Genomic DNA, 20,057 nt, shown 5'->3' on the forward strand with positions numbered 1-20,057 from the left:
GATTCAATCATTTCCAGGCCTATGTGAGACAAGCCGGACACCAGGGGTTATTCCATGGAAAAACCTCCGCTTCAGTATTTGCTTTGTAGTTAACGAGGTTTTAAAACAATAACGTAAATACAGTCTCAGGTGAGGGCTCATATGCAGCCAGGTATCATTCTTCAGCTCACCCTCATTGAGGGGATGAGAGGAAAAAGAGGGAGAGGAAAATAATGCTGACGGATTCCTTCGCTTTAACAATGAGTCAGCAGAGGAATCCCGTTCAATCCAGGAACATCAGCATTGGACAAACTATACTAATTATACTAATTATACTTCAGCTATTACTTTCATTTGGCCCACTCATCCGTTTTAGAACCATTTCTAGAAAAAGCTTTTTAAAAGTCCCCCCCCCAAAAAAAGACTCACCCTTGTCTGCTGAGGATGCTGTGTGCCTGCTGCTCAATGAACAGGTCCCCTGCTGAGCCTCCGTGTTGGGGGGAGGACAGGGAGCCTCCATGTTGGGGGGAGGACAGGGAGCCTCCGTGTTGGGGGGAGGAGAGGGAGCCTCCGTGTTGGGGGGAGGACAGGGAGCCTCCGTGTTGGGGGGAGGACAGGGGTGACTGCCTGCTCATTTTGGGTGAGGTGGGGGGCATCCCTGTAACACAGTGATCTTTGAAAGGGACCCTGGTACTCAGAGACAATGCTGTCCCGTCCATACATGAGGAAGAGGACGGTGCTTCCGGGGGAACCGCAGCACGGCGCTGATTCTCCAGATTCATCAGTCTCTCCCTCTCCGAGGGGGGCGTCCTCCTCCGACCCCCCTGGTATCCCCGGTCAGAGGGGCTCTGCTGCAGCGCTGTGTGTCCCCCTTTTGGGTTCGTGGACGGAGTACGAGTGTAGGAGTGCATATCCCGCCCTTCTTCTCCCACAGATTCACCTCTGCCTCTATCTGAGCTGAATAACTCTCCTCTCCTTCTTCTCTCCGAGTCTTCTGAATCCTCCCGAGAGCGAGTGTAGCGAGAGTAACCATCCGAGTCTGGTTCCTGATCCAGAGAAATACCGTAGCGCTCCGCTAGCTGCCGGCGCCGCTCCGCCTTGTAACGAGCGATGCGCTCAGCCTTGGACTCCAGGTCTGGTACTGTGGTGGTGGAGATGGGCTCTTTGCAGATGGAGGGCTGAGGCTCAGGTCCACATTTAGCTCTTGACTGGTGCTCTGGTGCAGCGAGATCCATTTCTGTGATATCAAATCCCTCTGAGCCATACCGCTGAACTGTACCTGAAGGAAGCAGAAGACAAAAAAACTCCGTTTTTGCCCAGAAACCCTCAGAAAAGCTCTGCAGAAATACTGTGTCTAGCTCACAGGTGTCTGAAGCCCTCGTGTATCTCGGCGTATCCTCCTCCAAAAGCCGATTGGCCACCAAGCTAGGCATCAGAGAGGTATGCAGATCACCCTCTATGCCCTCCAACCTCCGAGCGATGCGTTCTTTTCTATCAAGAGGGGGTGGGAAAAGATGTAGAACTATATCACATTATCCTCTTCAATGTTCCCATCATTAAAAATGCTGAGCCATCTTCAAAGCTCCACCTTCTCACCTGTTCATGTCCGAGTCCCTCACGCTTGTAGTGATGCCTTCAAAATGCTTCCTCAATTCAGACACTAAAAGATAAATGAAAATAACCCAATTATAGCTTCACCTCCGAGGGATGAACGTCTCAAAGCAAAAACGACGACATCAAACATCTCATGTCATTCTCTGAATGTTCTCCCCAGTTTCCAAACACCTTTGAAAGTGTTTAAGAGTAAAGAGATTAATGTGCAGCTCAGCCATGGCCAGACTGTCAGCAGGGGAACAGCGGAGATGTTGGGAGGCTGAGGCAGGGGAGGGTCCTGTTCAGATGCTGGAGGGGAACAGCGGAGATGTTGGGATGCTGAGGCAGGGGAGGGTCCCTGTTCAGATGCTGGAGGGGAACAGCGGAGATGTTGGGATGCTGAGGCAGGGGAGGGTCCCTGTTCAGATGCTGGAGGGGAACAGCGGAGATGTTGGGATGCTGAGGCAGGGGAGGGTCCCTGTTCAGATGCTGGAGGGGAACAGTGGAGATGTTGGGAGGCTGAGGCAGGGGAGGGTCCCTGTTCAGATGCTGGAGGGGAACAGCGGAGATGTTGGGAGGCTGAGGCAGGGGAGGGTCCCTGTTCAGATGCTGGAGGGGAACAGCGGAGATGTTGGGAGGCTGAGGCAGGGGAGGGTCCTGTTCAGATGCTGGAGGGGAACAGTGGAGATGTTGGGAGGCTGAGGCAGGGGAGGGTCCGTGTTCAGATGCTGGAGGGGAACAGCGGAGATGTTGGGATGCTGAGGCAGGGGAGGGTCCTGTTCAGATGCTGGAGGGGAACAGCGGAGATGTTGGGATGCTGAGGCAGGGGAGGGTCCCTGTTCAGATGCTGGAGGGGAACAGCGGAGATGTTGGGATGCTGAGGCAGGGGAGGGTCCCTGTTCAGATGCTGGAGGGGAACAGCAGAGACGTCAGCTCCTCCATCGCTGACATCCTGGTGAGGCTGAGATTCCTGGAGCATTTCGTCGGTACTGGAGGAAAGGCTCTTTCCACCCTCTCACTAGCTTATCAACTAGACTGTGTTGCAATGAGCTCTTTGGTCTTCTGGAGCTTCAGCTCCAAACTTCATCATAGGCAGAGTGGTCCTGCGGTCATCGGGGGAACAAATGTACAGCAGAGGTGAGAGGACACAGCCTACAGGGGTCCAGCAGAATGGTGGAGGACACCTGAATAGGAGCTGCTAACAAGCATCATCATCTATATGGTGTGATGGGACGTGTGAGAGGAGAAACGTCTTTGCATCATCCATCCCCTGCCAGCCATGTGTGGGGTCAGGGTCAGGGTCAGGGTCAGGGTCAGGGTCAGGGTTAGGGTTAGGGTCAGGGTCAGGGTCAACTCTAATAGGTCCTTCAGTGGCTGAACAATCCTGATGATGACGTTTGCAACCAGCATTTTCAAGACATTTGGGATGAGGGGAGAGCCAGAAGGTGTTTAAATTAAGACTTCTTTACCTACAATACTGAAATTCCATCTTTTAATACGTGACTTCTTTTAGGTAATATTTACTGACTGGCTACATTCTGTCACTCTTAATTTGATCTGATCTACATCCCAGAATCACAACCAGATTTGGTTAAACACCAAAAGGTCATAATCCAACCACGTTAAATGCTACTGAATACAGATCGTTTAAAGCTGCATTGGTAACTTTTATTCATTAATACACTGACACAGTAGCATGCATCTCAGCATCAACCTGCAAGGACAAAGGGCTGTTGAAGAACGTCTTGAAGGTTATTCAACTGAGGAGCAGAAAAGCAAAAACTGCTGACTCACCTTTGGGACACCTGGCCCAGAGTCTAACCTCTATGTCCTCGGTGCTCTTGGCTGGGTCGTCTTTTTCCACTGAAATAAATTCCCTCTGGAAGCTGTGGGGGGCAGGAAAACACCGTGATGTTGCAGCATGGCTGAGCTGTGGGTGGCTACCCTGACCCTGACCCTGACCCTAACCCTGACCCTGACCCTAACCCTGACCCTGACCCTGACCCTAGCCCTGATCCTAGCCCTGACCCTGACCCTGATCCTGACCCTGACCCCCTGACCCTAACCCTAACAACTACTACCCTAATCATCCACTCATCACATGTGCTCAACCCAGGAATCCTTGATGTTCCCAACAGTTCATGAACTTTGACCCTGACCCAGTGAGGGCAGAACACAGACACTCTCTGGCCTCAGGTTAAATCCACAGTTGGCTTTAAACAGGATTTATGATGTGCTGCTGGAGTCAGGACACACACTCTGCAGCTGTGTGTTCCAGTAACAGCTGACACATCAACACATCGATGCAGCAACAACAGGTGAACGACTTTGACCTTCCACATTTCCAATTTAACGACGTGTCAAAGACCGAGAAACCTCTTCCTGTCCTTCACGGAGGAGGCCTGAAAGCTGGGACACTGTCTGGAGATATGAGAGGTTGGACTTGAGCTAGAGGCAGGAAAAGACTCTTCTTGGGACTTTATCCAAGGCCACATCCTCAATGGACACAGAAACACTTGGAATATGTTGATTTCTGCCTAATTAGACACATTATGATAGCTTGTCATTTTAATAAAAACACTCATTCTTAAAACTAAAATAATTCATAAAAAATACATTTCTTTATGATCAAAAGTAGTCGAGCCATTTAATATCATTTGAAAGGATGAAGCTGAACGGCTAAAACATGCAGCTTTGGTCTGATCATGATTTCAGTTATGATTTAAATCATGGAGTTGGCGTCCTGAGACTTTTTCTAATCTTTTGTTCGTGTTTTTGTACTTAATGTTCAAGGAGAGAAAAAGCCAAAGTTACCTGTGCATGGAATATTTCCAAATACTGTAAGTTTACATTTGTAATCAAAACCACCAAATAGGACTGAAGTGAGAAAAGTCCAACATAATCTGGCACAGTCATTATCTTCCAGTATTTTACCTCACAGTCGGCTTCTGCAGCACTCTGGAATGACTCCGTTTATTCCTGGGGGTTTCACTCCCAAGTCCTGTGAAGGACAACAACAACAACAACAACAAAAGAACATGAGTCTTGATGAAATGTTCCTTTACTAAATCCAGTTTTCACTTTAAAGCTGAAGCATCATGTGTTCATTAGGTGGACGTCCTTAACGAGCACAGATGATGTGGAAAAGGACGATTAAATGACTTCAAATAATCCGTGAACAGAGCAGAAGACAGGGATCATCTGTGCGAGGTCAAAGGTGAAGACGATGATAAATAATAAAGGTGAAGCTCCTGAAGATCCTCCTGGGAAATGTTGGCTTCCTACTCCAACGCTCTGTGTTGGAGCCAGTTCTTAGAGGTGTGAGCTGAAGACGTCTGGGACAAACGACCTGATCAGCTTTTCTTTTCTTCCCCTATCCTGCTCCACCCTCATTAGTAGATGTTAAGGATGTTTGGGGTGCTGCTTCCAACCCCCCCATGACAGAGAGCTGGTATAGGAGAGGAAAGGAGGGTTCTTTCAGATGGTTCTGTAATGTTTCAGAGAACAAAACTGGTGACGGAGAATCCAAGCTGACCTTAGGAACGGTGATCATGCAGATAATAGAGCACATTTGATGTATACACTTGATCCAATGACAACCTTCTTCAAATGACTTTAAAATTTCAGTTTAACTATTTTAAAACCACGTAGTGTTGGACTTTGGGTTGGTTCAGATATGTGTGCTTTAAGCTAGGTGTTATTTTTTACTAAATACTAAATACATGCACTCCTACATGATTTAAAATATATAATTTAATACATTATTCAAAATAAATAAAGCTTTTAAGCATAACGCACATACTGACAAAGACCAACAATGTCTAGTAGTGAGGCAGAATTAAATTAAATTAAATAAAAGCCTCGTGGTGTGGCCGGGATGGGCCTGACGAACCCACCCGGCACCATGAAGAATATCAAGAATTGATTTTAATCATTAATCTTGAATCTGACAGCTGAGGAGCCTATAAGCTGATGGACAATTACAACAAACTACCAGACCAGCAACAGACCAGCAACAGACCAGCAACAGACCAGCAGCAGACCAGCAGCAGACCAGCAGCAGACCAGCAACAGAAATGAGAGAAAAGAACAAACAGAAAAAACAACACACAAACAAACAATCCAGTACACAGGTGTGTATTCTAATCTCGTACCACCCCCAGGAAGTGGCCTGATCAGGGCTGATGATCAATGGAATATCACATATAATCCCGATCCATCTGTTTCAGGAGCAGTTGGAGCTTTGGAACAGTTGCATGTGACGTTTGTTTGCTTTGTTACATTGTTACAGCAAACGCGAGGCTGTTGGTAATGATGGCGTTGTGTAGCATAACTCAGGGTTACAGGATGGCCTGGACTGAGGCGTGGTAGCGTTCCCGTGGTGACGGGAAAATGAACACAGAGCAAAATAAAACTGACGGCTACACATGTAACTCAGCGACCGGTTTCATTTCTAATAGTGCGAGTTCATAATCAGCCTTAGTTACACTGCACAGACCTACACTTATGTGACATAAATGATATAGAAGACTTATGTGGAATTATATAGAAGACCAACAGAAGTAAGCAAGGAGGCAGCAGAGGCTGGACCAAGGTCCAACCTGAGATATTGGATTAACTTCAATTCCTGGATTACACTGAGCCCAAAAGGAAATGTGTCACTCTGTGTGTGTGTGTGTGTGTGTGAACACCCCCGTCCCACCAACCAATCCCACCTACTTTGTTCATCGGTAATTCTAGCCTTAGAGAGGCTTAAGTGAGAATTCAAGAAAAACAGATGGACCATCTAAATGGGATGAAAGCCCAAACAGCAGCTTTGGAGGACAAGAAGAAGTTCTATATTCAATAAAAATCACAGAAGTACTAGAAACAAAACTGGAAGAAAATGAGCTGTTGTCCATCAGGATTCACCGACATTTGGAGCTGCTCAGAGAATCCAACCATTTAATTCCCATCAGATCGATTAGGAACAAGACAACAGAGCTAAAGTTATACATAACAAATCACAAATTCTACAGTGAATAACAATGACAGCAACCGTCTAAGATCAAGTGGTTCAGATGGTTTTAACGGTTAAATGGATTTATTATATAAAACTAATGGGGCAAAGTCAATGAAGACGATCTGATTGAACTTTGTGCTCATTTAAATGCACATAAAATGCTCCAACCACACAAACATTACATGGCCCAGTCTTTCAAGGGTGACCACTAAACAAATGATCATTTTTTGCAACATTCCTCTTCGTATAATGAAATTAAGTTACTTCACAAGTGGAGACCTAATTTAGAGAACTGAGAGATTTTAATCAGTAACTTGGTAGATATGGTTTGTTATCCAGCCACAGTACACTAAAATAGATCCATGCACAGTCTCATATCTGGCTTCAAGAAGTGGAGCAACCTAGAAATAGCTTTTTACTTTAACAGCCCCCCCCCCCCCCCCGTCGTGCCCTTGAATTCAGCACTGGAGAAACATAGCTGGAGACAGGACAGGACAGGATGGACAGCTGGACAAAAGTCCTCCTCGTACCTTGGCTGTAGAACGAGATGTGAGTCAAGTGATTGGAGATCCACGGATTCCGGTGCATAATGGAAGAGAGGTGAGGAACGATGGGGGGAGCAAATGGAAAGAAAGAGGAAAACTGCTGGAGAGGCAGCTCAGGAAGTCACGACTCCAGCTCCAGAGGAGACGGGGGAGCAGGTGAGGCGGGGGAGCAGAGGAGGAACCAGGGGATAGAGTCATCCCAGACCTGCAGCGCTTCTGCTCCAGCTCCGTCCACCCTCAGGCACCAGGTAACAGCCCCCGCCCCAACGACCTGAGGGGCTAAAGCTGCTCACAATGGCTAATTAAGCTCATTAGCCCAGGAAGGCAACAGATCCCATCTGACTGCAGAGAACAGTGGCAGAATGAGTGTGTGTGTGTGTGTGTGTGTGTGGAGAGAGAGAGAGTGTGTGTGTGTGTGTGTGTGTGTGTGTGTGGAGAGAGAGAGAGGGTGTGTGTGTGTGTGTGTGTGTGTGTGTGTGTGTGTGTGTGTGTGTGTGTGTGGGGAGAGAGAGAGAGAGACAGAGAGAGAGAGAGAGGGTGTGTGTGCACGGAGGGTGTAGACGAGCGCTCCCATCCCTGGACAGAACTCTACAGAAAGTGGCGAAAGCAAGGTGCATGATGGGAGGGGAAATAAAAGGGTTGAAATGACATCGCAAACTTTTCTGAGCAAGAACAAAAATGACAGAATATGAGAAAGAGCTGGAGATTGAGGAAAAATGAGACTTCTGAAGAGTTCTCCTGTTTGGAGAAATTAAAGAGAATAAATATTTAACACCTGAAAGATTACTTGTGAATCAGTGTGTGTGTTACCACTGTGCGTGTCACCACTGTGCGTAACATTACACATATAAACTACGCTGAATCAACACAAGGTGATATGAAGACACATTTGTTCAGTATCATTTCACAGCACAACTATCAAACATTCATTCCAGGGCTCCAGGGTCTCTCAGATAACCTCTTAACCCAAGCACGGCCCACACACACCGGACTGGTGGCACCAACCCAGCTGGGCCCACAGGTGTGGGACGACCTCATCAGGTGAGCACGTGACCTTGCCTGTCCATCCCAAATGATGAGTGATAAGAGCCAGAGCGCAGCAGACAAGTCTGCTCCTCCCTCAAGGGTGTTTTTCACCTTTAACGTCTTTAGTCGAAAGAATCAAAACATCAGCCGACTGTTGTTTCCTCAGCAGTAATTCCAAAATAATCAGGCCAGGAGAAACGATCCACAGTAGCCGTCCTGCTGCCCTCTCACCAAGCACCATCTGGAGGCCTGACGTCTGCGTAAGGTTATTTTTTTGACTCGTCTGTCACTCGGCTGCCATCAGACCTTCAGATCTGGAGGGTTTCTACCCCGACATCAGCAGCAGTGACTCTCCTGCATCAGAAGCCAGGGATGTTCAGGCCTGGGTAGTGATTCGCTCCATCGGCCCAGAACATTACAGCCAAAATGATTTACTGGGAAAATATTTGTATGAATAGTAGATCTTTTGTGGTACAATGTGAAGTAACTTTTAGTGTCAGTCATGAGTGGATGTTTTTGGAGGGTGTTCTGGGGCCACAGAGGCTGAACTGGAGCCTGACAGAGGTGCACGCTCGTTTTTGGCCTCCACCGCTTTGAAAGCAACTGACATAGAAAGTTGCCTGTCAGTTAGCTGACATAAACAATGAAGTCAGCTGTAATTAAATATTAAGACTAATTTTCCACTCTAAAGCTGTGGTTACAGTACTAATGCACCTGGCTAATACCAGACTGAGAGACAAAAGATAAATTGATGTGAGTAAATCCTGCCTCTATGACACTGATTATTATGAAAAAGAGACACTTGGAGTTGCTGTAAATTAACTGGCCACAATAACGGTAATGTTTAATAACGCCAGAGGCAGGGTGTAGGTTTAAAGGCCTGTGGTCACAGTCGTACTGTAAATGGCTAACACGCACTTAAAGACCAATGAAATCTAACTGATTAGCATAGAACAGCTTTACGGCTATTGTTTAATTCATGAAAAAAGAGACGGTTGGGGTTGCAACTTATGGGTCACCAGCTGTGATGAGTGGCAGGTAAAGGTGATGCAGAGGAAGAGTCGTGCGGGGCTAATTCTGCACAGCTTCAGCTTCACATATAAAACATTTACAGCACGACTCCAGCCTGACAAGCACATGTGCACATCATTAAATAAACCCTTCCAGAAGATCATGTTCAAGCTAAAGAGGGACAAGTCAGAACATCTGAAAGATAAGTTGACCTTTGTCTATGTCATAATCTATTACTATTTATGGCATAGCCCGCGTACGGTGTGTGCTGACCAATGAGACAGAAACATAGAACTTCTAAATGCAAAGCTAAATTTAATTTATTTAAATGAACATTGACAGGAGAAAGAATCTAAAAAGCAAACATTTACTGTGACCTCAGTAAACAGGAAAATAAATATAGCCCAAATTTCTTGGCGTTAAGTATTTAAGTCCTAAAGTTTATTAATTTCCCTGTAAGAACAAAGACCTGTGATATGTTTTAGAATCCATTACATTTATGATAAACGCAGAGAATAAACTAGAAGTTTCTGATTTCATTCTGACAGAATGAATCCATCCGTCCAAAGTAAAACCTCTAAACAGTGAAGCTGTGAAAGTCAAATCCTGTATCAGGGTTTGGTCCCGTGGGGGTGAGGAGCAGACGCCCCCCAGATCTGCAGTTTAGAGACAGATGTAGCTGCTCTCTACCTTCCTAGCTGAGGAAACATCTGCTAAAAACAGGAATAATAAATGTTGAAGCTTGTTGAGCTGTTCATGGAGACCACCCTTGGTCTTCACCACCACTGATGGGGGGGTTGGTACTGTAGATGCTGTCATCGTTTATTATAGTTTAGTGTTTGATACACATCAAGTCTGGGATTTAAGATATTACCGGAATTTGACTACTGCTGTCACACTGTACTGTCTAACATCTGGAATATATATTTGAATATAAAAGATCAGATGCTTCTAGATTTACACAATACTATAAAACATTTCAAACATTTAACCCTAAAATGACCAGCATCATTACATCCTTGCTGCCAATATTTGTTCCAAGCTCCACAGCAGCGCGCCATACTTTCATATTTCTCTATCAAACAGCTGCTTTCTACCTTCGACTGAAGCAGCAACAGGGGGCGAAGTCGTTTGTTCCCATTTCGAAGCCACACGGTCATTTTACTAAATGATGTTGAGACTAACCTAGTGAACAAAACAGAGACAACCAACCAAAAAATAAGGTGGTTTTTTTGGAGTTTAATATTTTTCTGGCTGCTGAATAACAAAATGATGCCATTTGGAATGGCAGCAGTCACATTTGCACAATAACAATTATATTGATGTAGAAATGTGTTTCTAAAATGATGATGAGAGCCCTGAGGTATGGGCTTCACCATGAACCCTGATTCCATGAGCCCTGGGCTCAGATAGACCCACATCCCAGCTCTTTCATCTTCCTCTTCTGGCCACTGTCCAGACAGACCAGAGCAGAAGGGGCAGAAGGTGACCGATGAAATGCTTCTGCTTCCCGTTTCTTCTCAGTTGACACAGACGAGCTGACAGACGGTTGATCGGTGGCTGGTTGGACGCCTCCCTCGTCCCGTTAGAACACGTCTTCTTATGACGTGATGACTGCCTGCAGGCTGGTTGATTCCATCCAAATGCCCATTGTTTTCCCTCGTCAGGTCATAATGGAAGCGGGCTAATTAGCATAATCAGAACAGCGATGCTGCTAACGACAGTAGCGTCGGCAGGATCTCAATGATCATTCAGATGGATTCCTGCTGCCACAGTTCACGTCGTGGGTCAAAGCCAGCCGCAGAGACCAGCTCAAAGACCTGGAAGCTATTATTGGTTCATCAAAATTAGCCACTAATTAGATTTTAAACTGGAGCTACTGAGATTAAAATAAGAAAAGCTAGCATGGAGGAGAAAATATGCCCTTAACACCGACCACGTGGTCCAACCAGGACTCAGCCTTCAGTATTTTCATCCATGTGGTGCCAAACATTTTGTTCCCCAGTGATCAATTTTGATTTGACAGGAATATAGATTTATGGAAGTTTGCATATTTATTTCCTTAAATCAATCCCACTGTGCCATTAACCACAGGGTGAAGGTCACCCAGGTAGATGGACACCTGGACTCCAACACCTAACAAACCAGAAACCAGTTAAACCGATGAACTGGCTGGGAAGTGGGACTGGTGGGTTTTTGGAGCCGATGGTAAAAATAAGGCCGTCGCTCAAGGAGTGAGAATGAAATGAAACAACTGGACAACAATCACAGGTATTAAAATGAAAGGTGATGTCAACGATGAACAGAAGCCAAGATGTTCAGGTGGTGTGTGTCTATTTATGTGTGTGTGTCCCAACAGTCACAGCAGCTGTGGCTCCACTCAGCCAATCAGCACTGCTGGAACAGACAGCTGACCACTCACATGCACACTCACATGCACATGCACGGCACTCAGGCTGGATTTATGGACGTGTGGAAGCCGTCATGTCAAGCGAGGATCCATTTTAATTTGGGTACAGTTGAATCTTTCCACAAAGGTATTTTACTCAGACAGGTTTGGAATTTTCTTAACCATAAACCTTCAATTTTTCAAATCCTTCCACCTTATGTAAAAGTAATGAATGCATTTAATGGCCTTCCCTCTGAAGTTCAACAAACACCAAATGAAACCAAATACCTTTTGAAAGTGGCCGATCTTGTCAAAGGGCCATTTTAGTCCCACCTGACCGGGGCGACCTGCGAAAAGTTCCCGGGTTGTTCTGCAGAGTTGTGAAGGATTCTGGGACACAAAGACAGAGGGACGACTCTTCAAGTACTGTCCACCAGCCCGCCCTCCCCACACGTTCCCCTCTCTCCGAGACCCTATTTAGGAGCTCATGTGTTGTCAGCTCATCAACAGCGGGCAGGGGTGGGGGTGGGGGTGGGGGTGGGGGCGGGGGTGGGGGCGAGGGGGTAAATTTAGAGTGGTGCTTTCCCAGATGAGCTCCAGACCACTTCAGTTCAGTGATGAAAGAGACGAGTACCCAACAGAAGATAAAGCCACTCAGCTGGTACACCTGAAGTTATTATTCCAGCATTATTTTGGATCTCTGATCTCATACAGAACGTTGGACAGTTGGACACACAGACGCCCTCGGACAGAAGCTTTCACAGACACATTTGTGGCAAAAAGAGAAGGAAAAGTGGCAAACATGGATGGCACTTTGTCTCAGGCATCAAGTGAGAACAGAACTGAAGGCCAGGGTCTTAAAAAGGCTGAAGAGGCCAAATGGCCATGGGCGTGCTGCACTTGTCTGGAGCCTCACAGCAAACAGCGCCATCTAGTGTTGATAATGAGGTACAACCTATAGTCGGCCCTGGTCGTTTCTAGTCTGTTTTGATGGCTTTAAAAGACAGAACAGAAAGGTTCTGAGGTTCTTCAGCTGGCCTTTTGTGCTTCTAGTAAGCTTGGGAGGGTTCAGCCCCCCCCCCCCCCCCCCCCCCCACACACACACACACACACAGCTAATCAGAGGGAAGAAACACTGTTTGTTCCAAATCCAACAGAGAAATGTTGGCACAAATCAGATTTCTGTTTAGCGCCCATTAGGCTCGATCTAAATGCTGATAGCTTGCATGTCTGACCACACCAACGTCAGCACAACATGAACAAATGGGGGCACAAATACTTGCCTCCATGTTTTTCCATAAACAGCTGCAACAATGGTCCAGGGTGCAAAACAACCAGAAATATGGGTGCCATTAAACGCTTCCCCCTCCTCCGATGCCTTTGATGTGGATCAGTCATGCAGACAAACACTCAGCAGGTTTGTTTAACTGCTCGAGTCTGCTTACCAGCCCAGATCCAGGACGCAGATCATCTTCAACAAAAACCAGCTCACGAGGAGGAAAACACAATTGACCAGAAGCTAAAAGAAACAGCTGCACAGAACTGGTGTGGATGGTAGTGCAGATGCTACATGAAGAGCAGCTAATACCTGCAGAAATCAAGTTATATTTGAGGCTATGATACTTAATACTGCAAAAAAATCCTGTCAGGCCACGTGCAGCTTTGGTGCAACAGTTAGTCGATGTGCACCATTCAGGTACAACACAAAGAAAGATTAGAAATGGACAGCATGACATAATCGGAGAACATTTTAGACATGGCAGTGGTCAAATAGGGGAGATCCAGAGAGGCAATACACCGTATCAACTGTATTTTGACTATATGAAAAACAAATCTCATTAGCAACCCCAGTCCAAGACCAAAGGCCGGTTGGTTCTGGTAGAAAGATTCAATAATGGACCAGCTGCACATGTTGGGATTCTTGTGTTTTGTAGAGCAGATTAGAAGCAGGAGATCCAGAAAAATAAGGTAGCAAAGGAAGGCGACGGGATTAGCCAAAGGAGAGAATGAAGGAAAAGCCGAGCGCGGTCTCTGAAGCCAGAAGATGGCTGGCTGGCTTTAGACGCTGAGACGGTTCCTGACCCACTTAGGTTCCTGTCCCAGTTAGTCTCAGGTCTGTGGAACTTAGCAAATGATTTATCAGAGTTTTGCAGCTGGACGGTCTGAATGTGTTAATGTACAACGGGACAGCACCGAGTAGAAAATATCAACTGCTAATGAGGCTCAACCAATGTAGGAGGATGAGAACATCCACAATTCATCAGAAAACTGATGGAATTCTCGGAGCGTTGTGAATTCCTTCTCTAGTAAGTTTGAGAGGCAATTTTCCTCCAGGTCAAAGGTTAAACAGACAAAGATGGTGCCAATTTCTTTTTTTTTGGCATCAGGAAAAATAAAAGAAATGTAATTTTAAAAAAAGAATCTGTGGACAATGTGCAGGAACCATCCAACATCTAATTCTGACAAAAATGAAAGAGTGCAGTGAACAAAGGGTGATGTCAGAGTTTGCATCACCAACATTTAAAACATGTGTTTAGCAGATGTTCATGTTTATTCACTGGCGAGGCTAAATCTGCACTGGAGACACGCGTTATTCCCGTCAGGCTGAGGAGGGTTAAGGTTGGTATGTTTCACTAACACAGGGTTCAGCTAGAAGATGACTGGCCAACGTTATCATGCATCATAGCAGCAGAGCTAAAGGCACCAAACCCTAACATCAAAGATCCAGCTTTAACGACCTCCGAGTAATAGCTGAACATCTGAATCCGTTAGTACTAGATTAGTAAGTGAATCTTATCTCTACTGCTAGTTGAAGGTCAAAGATTTAATGTCAAAGGTTTAAAGCCGCTGAGTCCAGTCTGTACCCACGGCAACCAGTAACTAGCAGAACATAAAGCTCATTGCTCCAGAGTCTAAACTAATATATAAGCTTTAAAATAATGTTTACATTTCCTTTCATATATTCTTTAATTAAAATACGCTACATTTGCTCAGTTACATCCATCAAAGCCCGTCAACATATAAATGAACAACCGGACCTTGACAGTAATTACACAGCCCAAAAATATAAAAAGCTATGCATTAGATATTATATGTTGGGGAAATGTCCAGAATCCATACCTTTAGGTTTAAAAATGTGAGGTATGCCTCTCAGGGGGGAGGAGAAGCTGAGGAAAGCCGAGTCATGAAATAATATATAGCAGAAGAAATGGCTTCAAACATCTGGATCGCAACAGCTCAGGAGGCTCAGAATTTTAGTCAAAAGGTTGAAAAAAATAAAAGGATCTGAAGAGAGAAGGAATTCTGAGCATCATCATTTAAATTCCAACATTGGTGGATATGATCAGGAGTTTAAGACAAGTCACACTGAAACGTGTGAGATCAAAGCTCCCTCCCAAGAGTGACCAGCCCGGGTCACCATCCCCGCGGGGCGGTGCCGGCCAGGAGGAGCTCCACCATCTCCACCAGGTTGGCCAATATGAACGGCACTCACATAAATAAGCCAGGGTCAGTTAGCAAACTAAGAATCTGGTTTAGTAGCATCACAAACGACTAAAGACAGATGGGTGTCCTCCAACAAATGGAAAAGTCCATCAGAGAAGAGCCAAGGTTTGATTTAAAAGAGACTTTTAAAAGGCCAGCACTGTATGTACATATATTTACATATAGCATATATCTATTCATGTTATACACGTATGAACACCTTCAATATTGTGATCAAGTTCAAAGATGCTTTTCAGTAGCTGGATGACATCATCAGCACTGTGCATCAGACTGACTGCATGTATGAGAGAACATGCTGAGCCATCAGGCATCCTGTAGGGATGGTTTCCTATAAAAGGCAGCGCTGGCTCCATGGAGACCAGAACAGAGACTAACCTAACAGAGACTAACCTAACCCTAACCACATGGAGGTGTCTCATCCACCCATCAACTCAGACATCACAGGGTTCTTCCAAAGCCACGTGGCTTTAGATGAAGGCTACAGAGCATCTAGATGGGACCTGTTGCTGATATGGAGCCATAATGCTGCATTTCTTTGGTCTTTGGTACATGAAAACCCAAATCTATAATACGTTAAAACATAAATGTGGTGTTCCTGGGGAGGGACATTCACTGGAAGTGTTCAGTTACAGCACGCGTCACAGCTAATTCTGAGAAATGATCCGGCTCCATCAGATGATTCCTTTTCCAAGAACACATGCAGGGGAAACACACGGCAGCTTCAGAATGAACGATTCTAATAATCCTCAGGTTTCCTACACACAGACATCAAAGGTCTTCCTGCTGTAGCTCCTCATTATGTTGGTGTAAAATGACATGGACGGAACATTGAAATTGATTACTTCTGTGGGTTCTTTTTGAAGCAGAGCTTCTCTGGTCCAAGATTAGACTGAAAGAGTCACTCAAAACTGAACTTTTATATCTGTTTAATTATATATAACGAAGCACAGCTGTGGCAAATAATTTGGTAGTTTTTATACTGAGAGTAATTATGTGCATTTGGTTGGTTGAAAAGCTTCTGACATAAATAGGCCACTAGTGTGTGTGTGTGTGTGTGTGTGTGTGTGTGTTGTGTGTGTGTGTGTTTTCCTGGCAACAAGCTAGCTATTGTGTCAACACAACAGCTGATGATTTCAGAGCTGCAGACTCCAAAGGTTAGTGGTTAGGGTTGTTAGGGTTAGGGTTAGGGTTAGTGGTTAGGGTTGTTAGGATTAGTGGTTAGGGTTAGGGTTAGGGTTGTTAGGGTTAGGGGTTAGGGTTAGTGTTATAGTGGTTAGGGTTAGGGTTAGGGTTAGGGTTAGTGGTTAGGCTTAGTGGTTAGGGTTAGGGTTAGGGTTGTTAGGGTTAGGGGTTAGGGTTGTTAGGGTTAGGGTTAGTGTTATAGTGGTTAGGGTTATAGTGGTTAGGGTTAGGGTTAGTGGTTAGGGTTAGTGGTTAGGGTTAGGGTTGTTAGGGTTAGTGGTTAGGGTTGTTAGGGTTAGGGCTAGGGTTATAGTGGTTAGGGTTAGTGGTTAGGGTTGTTAGGGTTAGTGGTTAGGGTTGTTAGGGTTGTTAGGGTTAGTGGTTAGTGTTATAGTGGTTAGGGTTAGGGATTTATTAAGTTATCAGGTGTCAACGGGTCAATAATATTTACCACACATGGCAATAAAATTTTATCAAGGATGTGACTGAAGCAGAAAATGTTTTCCTGAAAGTCAATTCAACATTTCTCGGTAGCTAGACTGGTTTGTTAGAAAGTTAAGGGTTTTACACATTTTGGTAATCAATTCTGTGACAATGGTGTCTCACTCATTAGCTTGTTTTCTAGATTTACTGATGCTGAATGCACTCAGACAGCAGTATTCATTTTATGAGGTATATTTTATGAGGTCAATCTGGAATTAGACCGTACCAGCCAGGACCACATCCATTCTGGAATAGGTCAAACACTTCAAATAGCTAATGAGATTTACATGACTCAGGTTTCCATGTCAACAAGAAACAATGTCAGAGTGTGTGTGTGTGTGGTGTGTGTGTGTGTGTGTGTGTGTGTGTGTGTGAATGAGCTCTGCAGCCAACAATAGAAAACAAACTGTTCCTCCAGACTGCTGGTCAACAGGAACAGAAATATGGACGTGGGTCCAGGAGGTTCCTCTCCAGGAGGCAACACAGCGCTTTCCCTTCAGACCTTCTTCTGAGATGTCATCTTGGGAGGATTTGGACAATTGAAATTACAGGTTTAAAAATGGGCAGATTCAAATGCCACTGATTTTTGGTTTAATTACAAGAGTCATGCAGATTAGCTCGGTGTGTCCTAAATTCCTCAAACACACGTGTCTCACCCAGGTCTATCTGCACTTGAACCATTAACTGGACCAGTTCCTGTGATCTTGAGCAATCCTTAATGCTGATAAATGCCGGACATTTGTGTTAAACATGCTGTTTGCTCCTCTACCACCACGTTATGGTGAATAACTCAAACAGGAGTCCACGCACACTGCCTGAGACTTCATCCTGATTCCAATATCTACTTTAGTCTGCTATTTTTCCAGGTTTTTTCCAAGCACAAAATATGATTCTTTGTTGAAAAATGTATCCAAAAGAAAATAAAGTCTGTATTTCAGCCTTTAACTGGAAGAGTTTTACTTCGAATGTGTTCTTGTCTGATTGACTTGTGGTGTACAGAAGAGGTGTGGTTGTTTAGGGATTGAAGACTCATAAAATCCTGACTGTTTCACATTTTTATTCCGATGTCATGGCTACCAAACCCACCCAAACTACTCTTGTAACCTTAGTGAGCTAGTCATTGAGCAGACTAGAGCTACATGATGTGAAACCGTTCCAGCAACAGCGTCCATGCTCTAACACACTCCTCGTTCTCCTCAGAGCGGGTGTGAGGGAGCCAGCAGCCTCAGTTCTCCACCCGGGTCCCCAAAACAATGATGTAACACCCAGAAGACTTACGTAACTAATCTGCTTCAGGTTTTCCTGACTGTCAAATTCATAAGGTTGAGATTAAGAAACATGTCGCAGATACACACAGATACACACAAAACCCAAAATATACTGTCCTTAAGTTGTGATGGGTGGATGGATGATGGATGATGGATGGCTGGATGGATGGGTGGATGGATGGATGGATGGATGGATGGGTGGGTGGATGGATGGATGGAGGATGGATGGGTGGATGATGGATGGATGGATGGGTGGGTGGGTGGGTGGGTGGGTGGGTGGGTGGATGATGGATGATGGATGGGTGGATAGATGGATGGGTGGGTGGGTGGGTGGGTGGATGGGTGGATGGATGATGGATGGGTGGATGGATGATGGGTGGGTGGGTGGGTGGGTGGATGATGGATGATGGATGGGTGGATAGATGGATGGATGGATGGATGGGTGGGTGGATGGATGGATGGAGGATGGATGGGTGGGTGGGTGGATGGATGGATGGAGGGATGGATGGATGGATGGGTGGATGATGGATGGATGGATGGATGGGTGGATGGGTGGATGGGTGGATGGGTGGATGGATGATGGATGGATGGATGGATGGGTGGATGGGTGGATGGATGGGTGGGTGATGGATGGATGGATGGATGGATGGGTGGGTGGATGGATGGGTGGATGGATGGATGGGTGGATGGATGGGTGGATGATGGATGGATGGATGGATGGTGGGTGGATGGATGGGTGGATGGGTGGATGGGTGGATGGATGATGGATGGATGGGTGGATGGATGATGGATGGATGATGGATGGATGGATGGATGGGTGGATGGATGATGGATGGGTGGGTGGATGGGTGGGTGGATACAAATATTGACAAATTCTTCAGAATAACTGATATTCATATGAACAAATGTTAGTTATCCACAATTATGTTTTCTTGCTATCAAGGTAATCTGATTGTTTTGATCATGTTTCAAAGAAGATAAATAATGCACCACAATAATGCAGGTTTATCACAGCCAGTAAAGTCTAAATGACTAAAGACTAAATGATGTGAACAGAAAGTCTAGACAGTACCCCTCGATATGGTAACACACTCCCAAACGTTGCTCACAGCATTGTAAAACTAAAGAATGTCTAATCAGATATTGGTTGAAGCTTTGCATGAAAAGGCTGAAGTTCAACTTAGTTAGGTACTATTTAATTCAGATAAAGTATTGGTTGCTTTTTAATTAATAATTTCTTTATCTTGAGAAATTTTAAATCATTAAATTTAAATCCCCCGGTGGCCATCGCCGGTACTGCAGCTAAAGCTGTTTTTGACCAGCTTTCAGAGCTGAAGTCACTTCAGAATGTAAACAAGACTGAGCCTGGATTCAACTAAATAACATTAAATATAGGACCACATCACTTAAAAAACTACAATGTTGTGGTATAAGTGATTGCAACATTTTTATAAGCGTTCTGTCAGCTCACACAGATACAAAGTTAATGAGTTGGCTCGTTTAATCAGTCTGGATTAGAACCAATTTCTAATGTAATATCTCTAATTAGAAAACACAAGAGAGCAAACATATATTTCTGGTCCTCCAATCTAATAAAATCTAATATTCGTTGATCAAAAGTGAAAATAATGTAAATACATTTGTGAGGAGTTCATGGCGTCATCGGGAACTCGAGTCTGACGTTTCAAGCTGAACAATAAATCTTGTGTTTGAAAATATTCCATTCTGCAACGTGATTTACAAGCCTGATCATCATTACTGGGCCATTAATAGCTCTCACCTGTTCAGGCCCACCTGGACCACACCGAACTATTTCCTCTGCTGCACAAGTGTCCGTGAACGCACCAGTGGGGACCCAATTAGGCACGCGGCGTTGCGGGTTGCAATAAAACTTATGTTTCTAATTTTGCGATGGGTGTCAAAAGGCAGGGGAAGTACTAACGTCAGTAAACTGGACGGGTTTTTTAAACGTAAGACAAAACACCGTATTTCTCTCAAACCTTGAACAGTGAAACGTACTCACCGAGTCTGGACAGCTTGGGCCACCACGGAGAGGAACGGTCCCGCAATGTCAC

General features: G+C 45.1%; 1 protein-coding gene across 19 annotated transcripts in view; it reads right to left on the reverse strand.

The window, feature by feature from the left end:
- Positions 1-20,057, reverse strand: part of svila (supervillin a) — a 42,411-nt gene that overhangs the window by 22,253 nt on the left and 101 nt on the right. For 3 of the 19 annotated variants that reach the window (XM_057013166.1, XM_057013164.1, XM_057013159.1), the window contains exons 1-6: positions 7,105-7,377; positions 4,507-4,573; positions 3,367-3,458; positions 1,576-1,639; positions 1,343-1,470; positions 409-1,258 (exon numbers count right to left, since the gene is read on the reverse strand). In XM_057013166.1, the coding sequence (XP_056869146.1) occupies positions 409-1,258; positions 1,343-1,470; positions 1,576-1,639; positions 3,367-3,458; positions 4,507-4,573; positions 7,105-7,162 (1,259 nt within the window). In that variant the 5' untranslated portion in view covers positions 7,163-7,377. Of the gene's footprint in view, positions 1-408; positions 1,259-1,342; positions 1,471-1,575; positions 1,640-3,366; positions 3,459-4,506; positions 4,574-7,104; positions 7,379-11,833; positions 11,936-20,005 lie in introns of those variants that run through there. The other 16 variants (XM_057013163.1, XM_057013160.1, XM_057013177.1 and 13 more) reach the window with 14 other exon arrangements.

The sequence above is a fragment of the Takifugu flavidus genome, chromosome 17 (genome assembly GCF_003711565.1).
Source record: "Takifugu flavidus isolate HTHZ2018 chromosome 17, ASM371156v2, whole genome shotgun sequence".
In the NCBI taxonomy this organism is placed as follows: domain Eukaryota; kingdom Metazoa; phylum Chordata; class Actinopteri; order Tetraodontiformes; family Tetraodontidae; genus Takifugu; species Takifugu flavidus.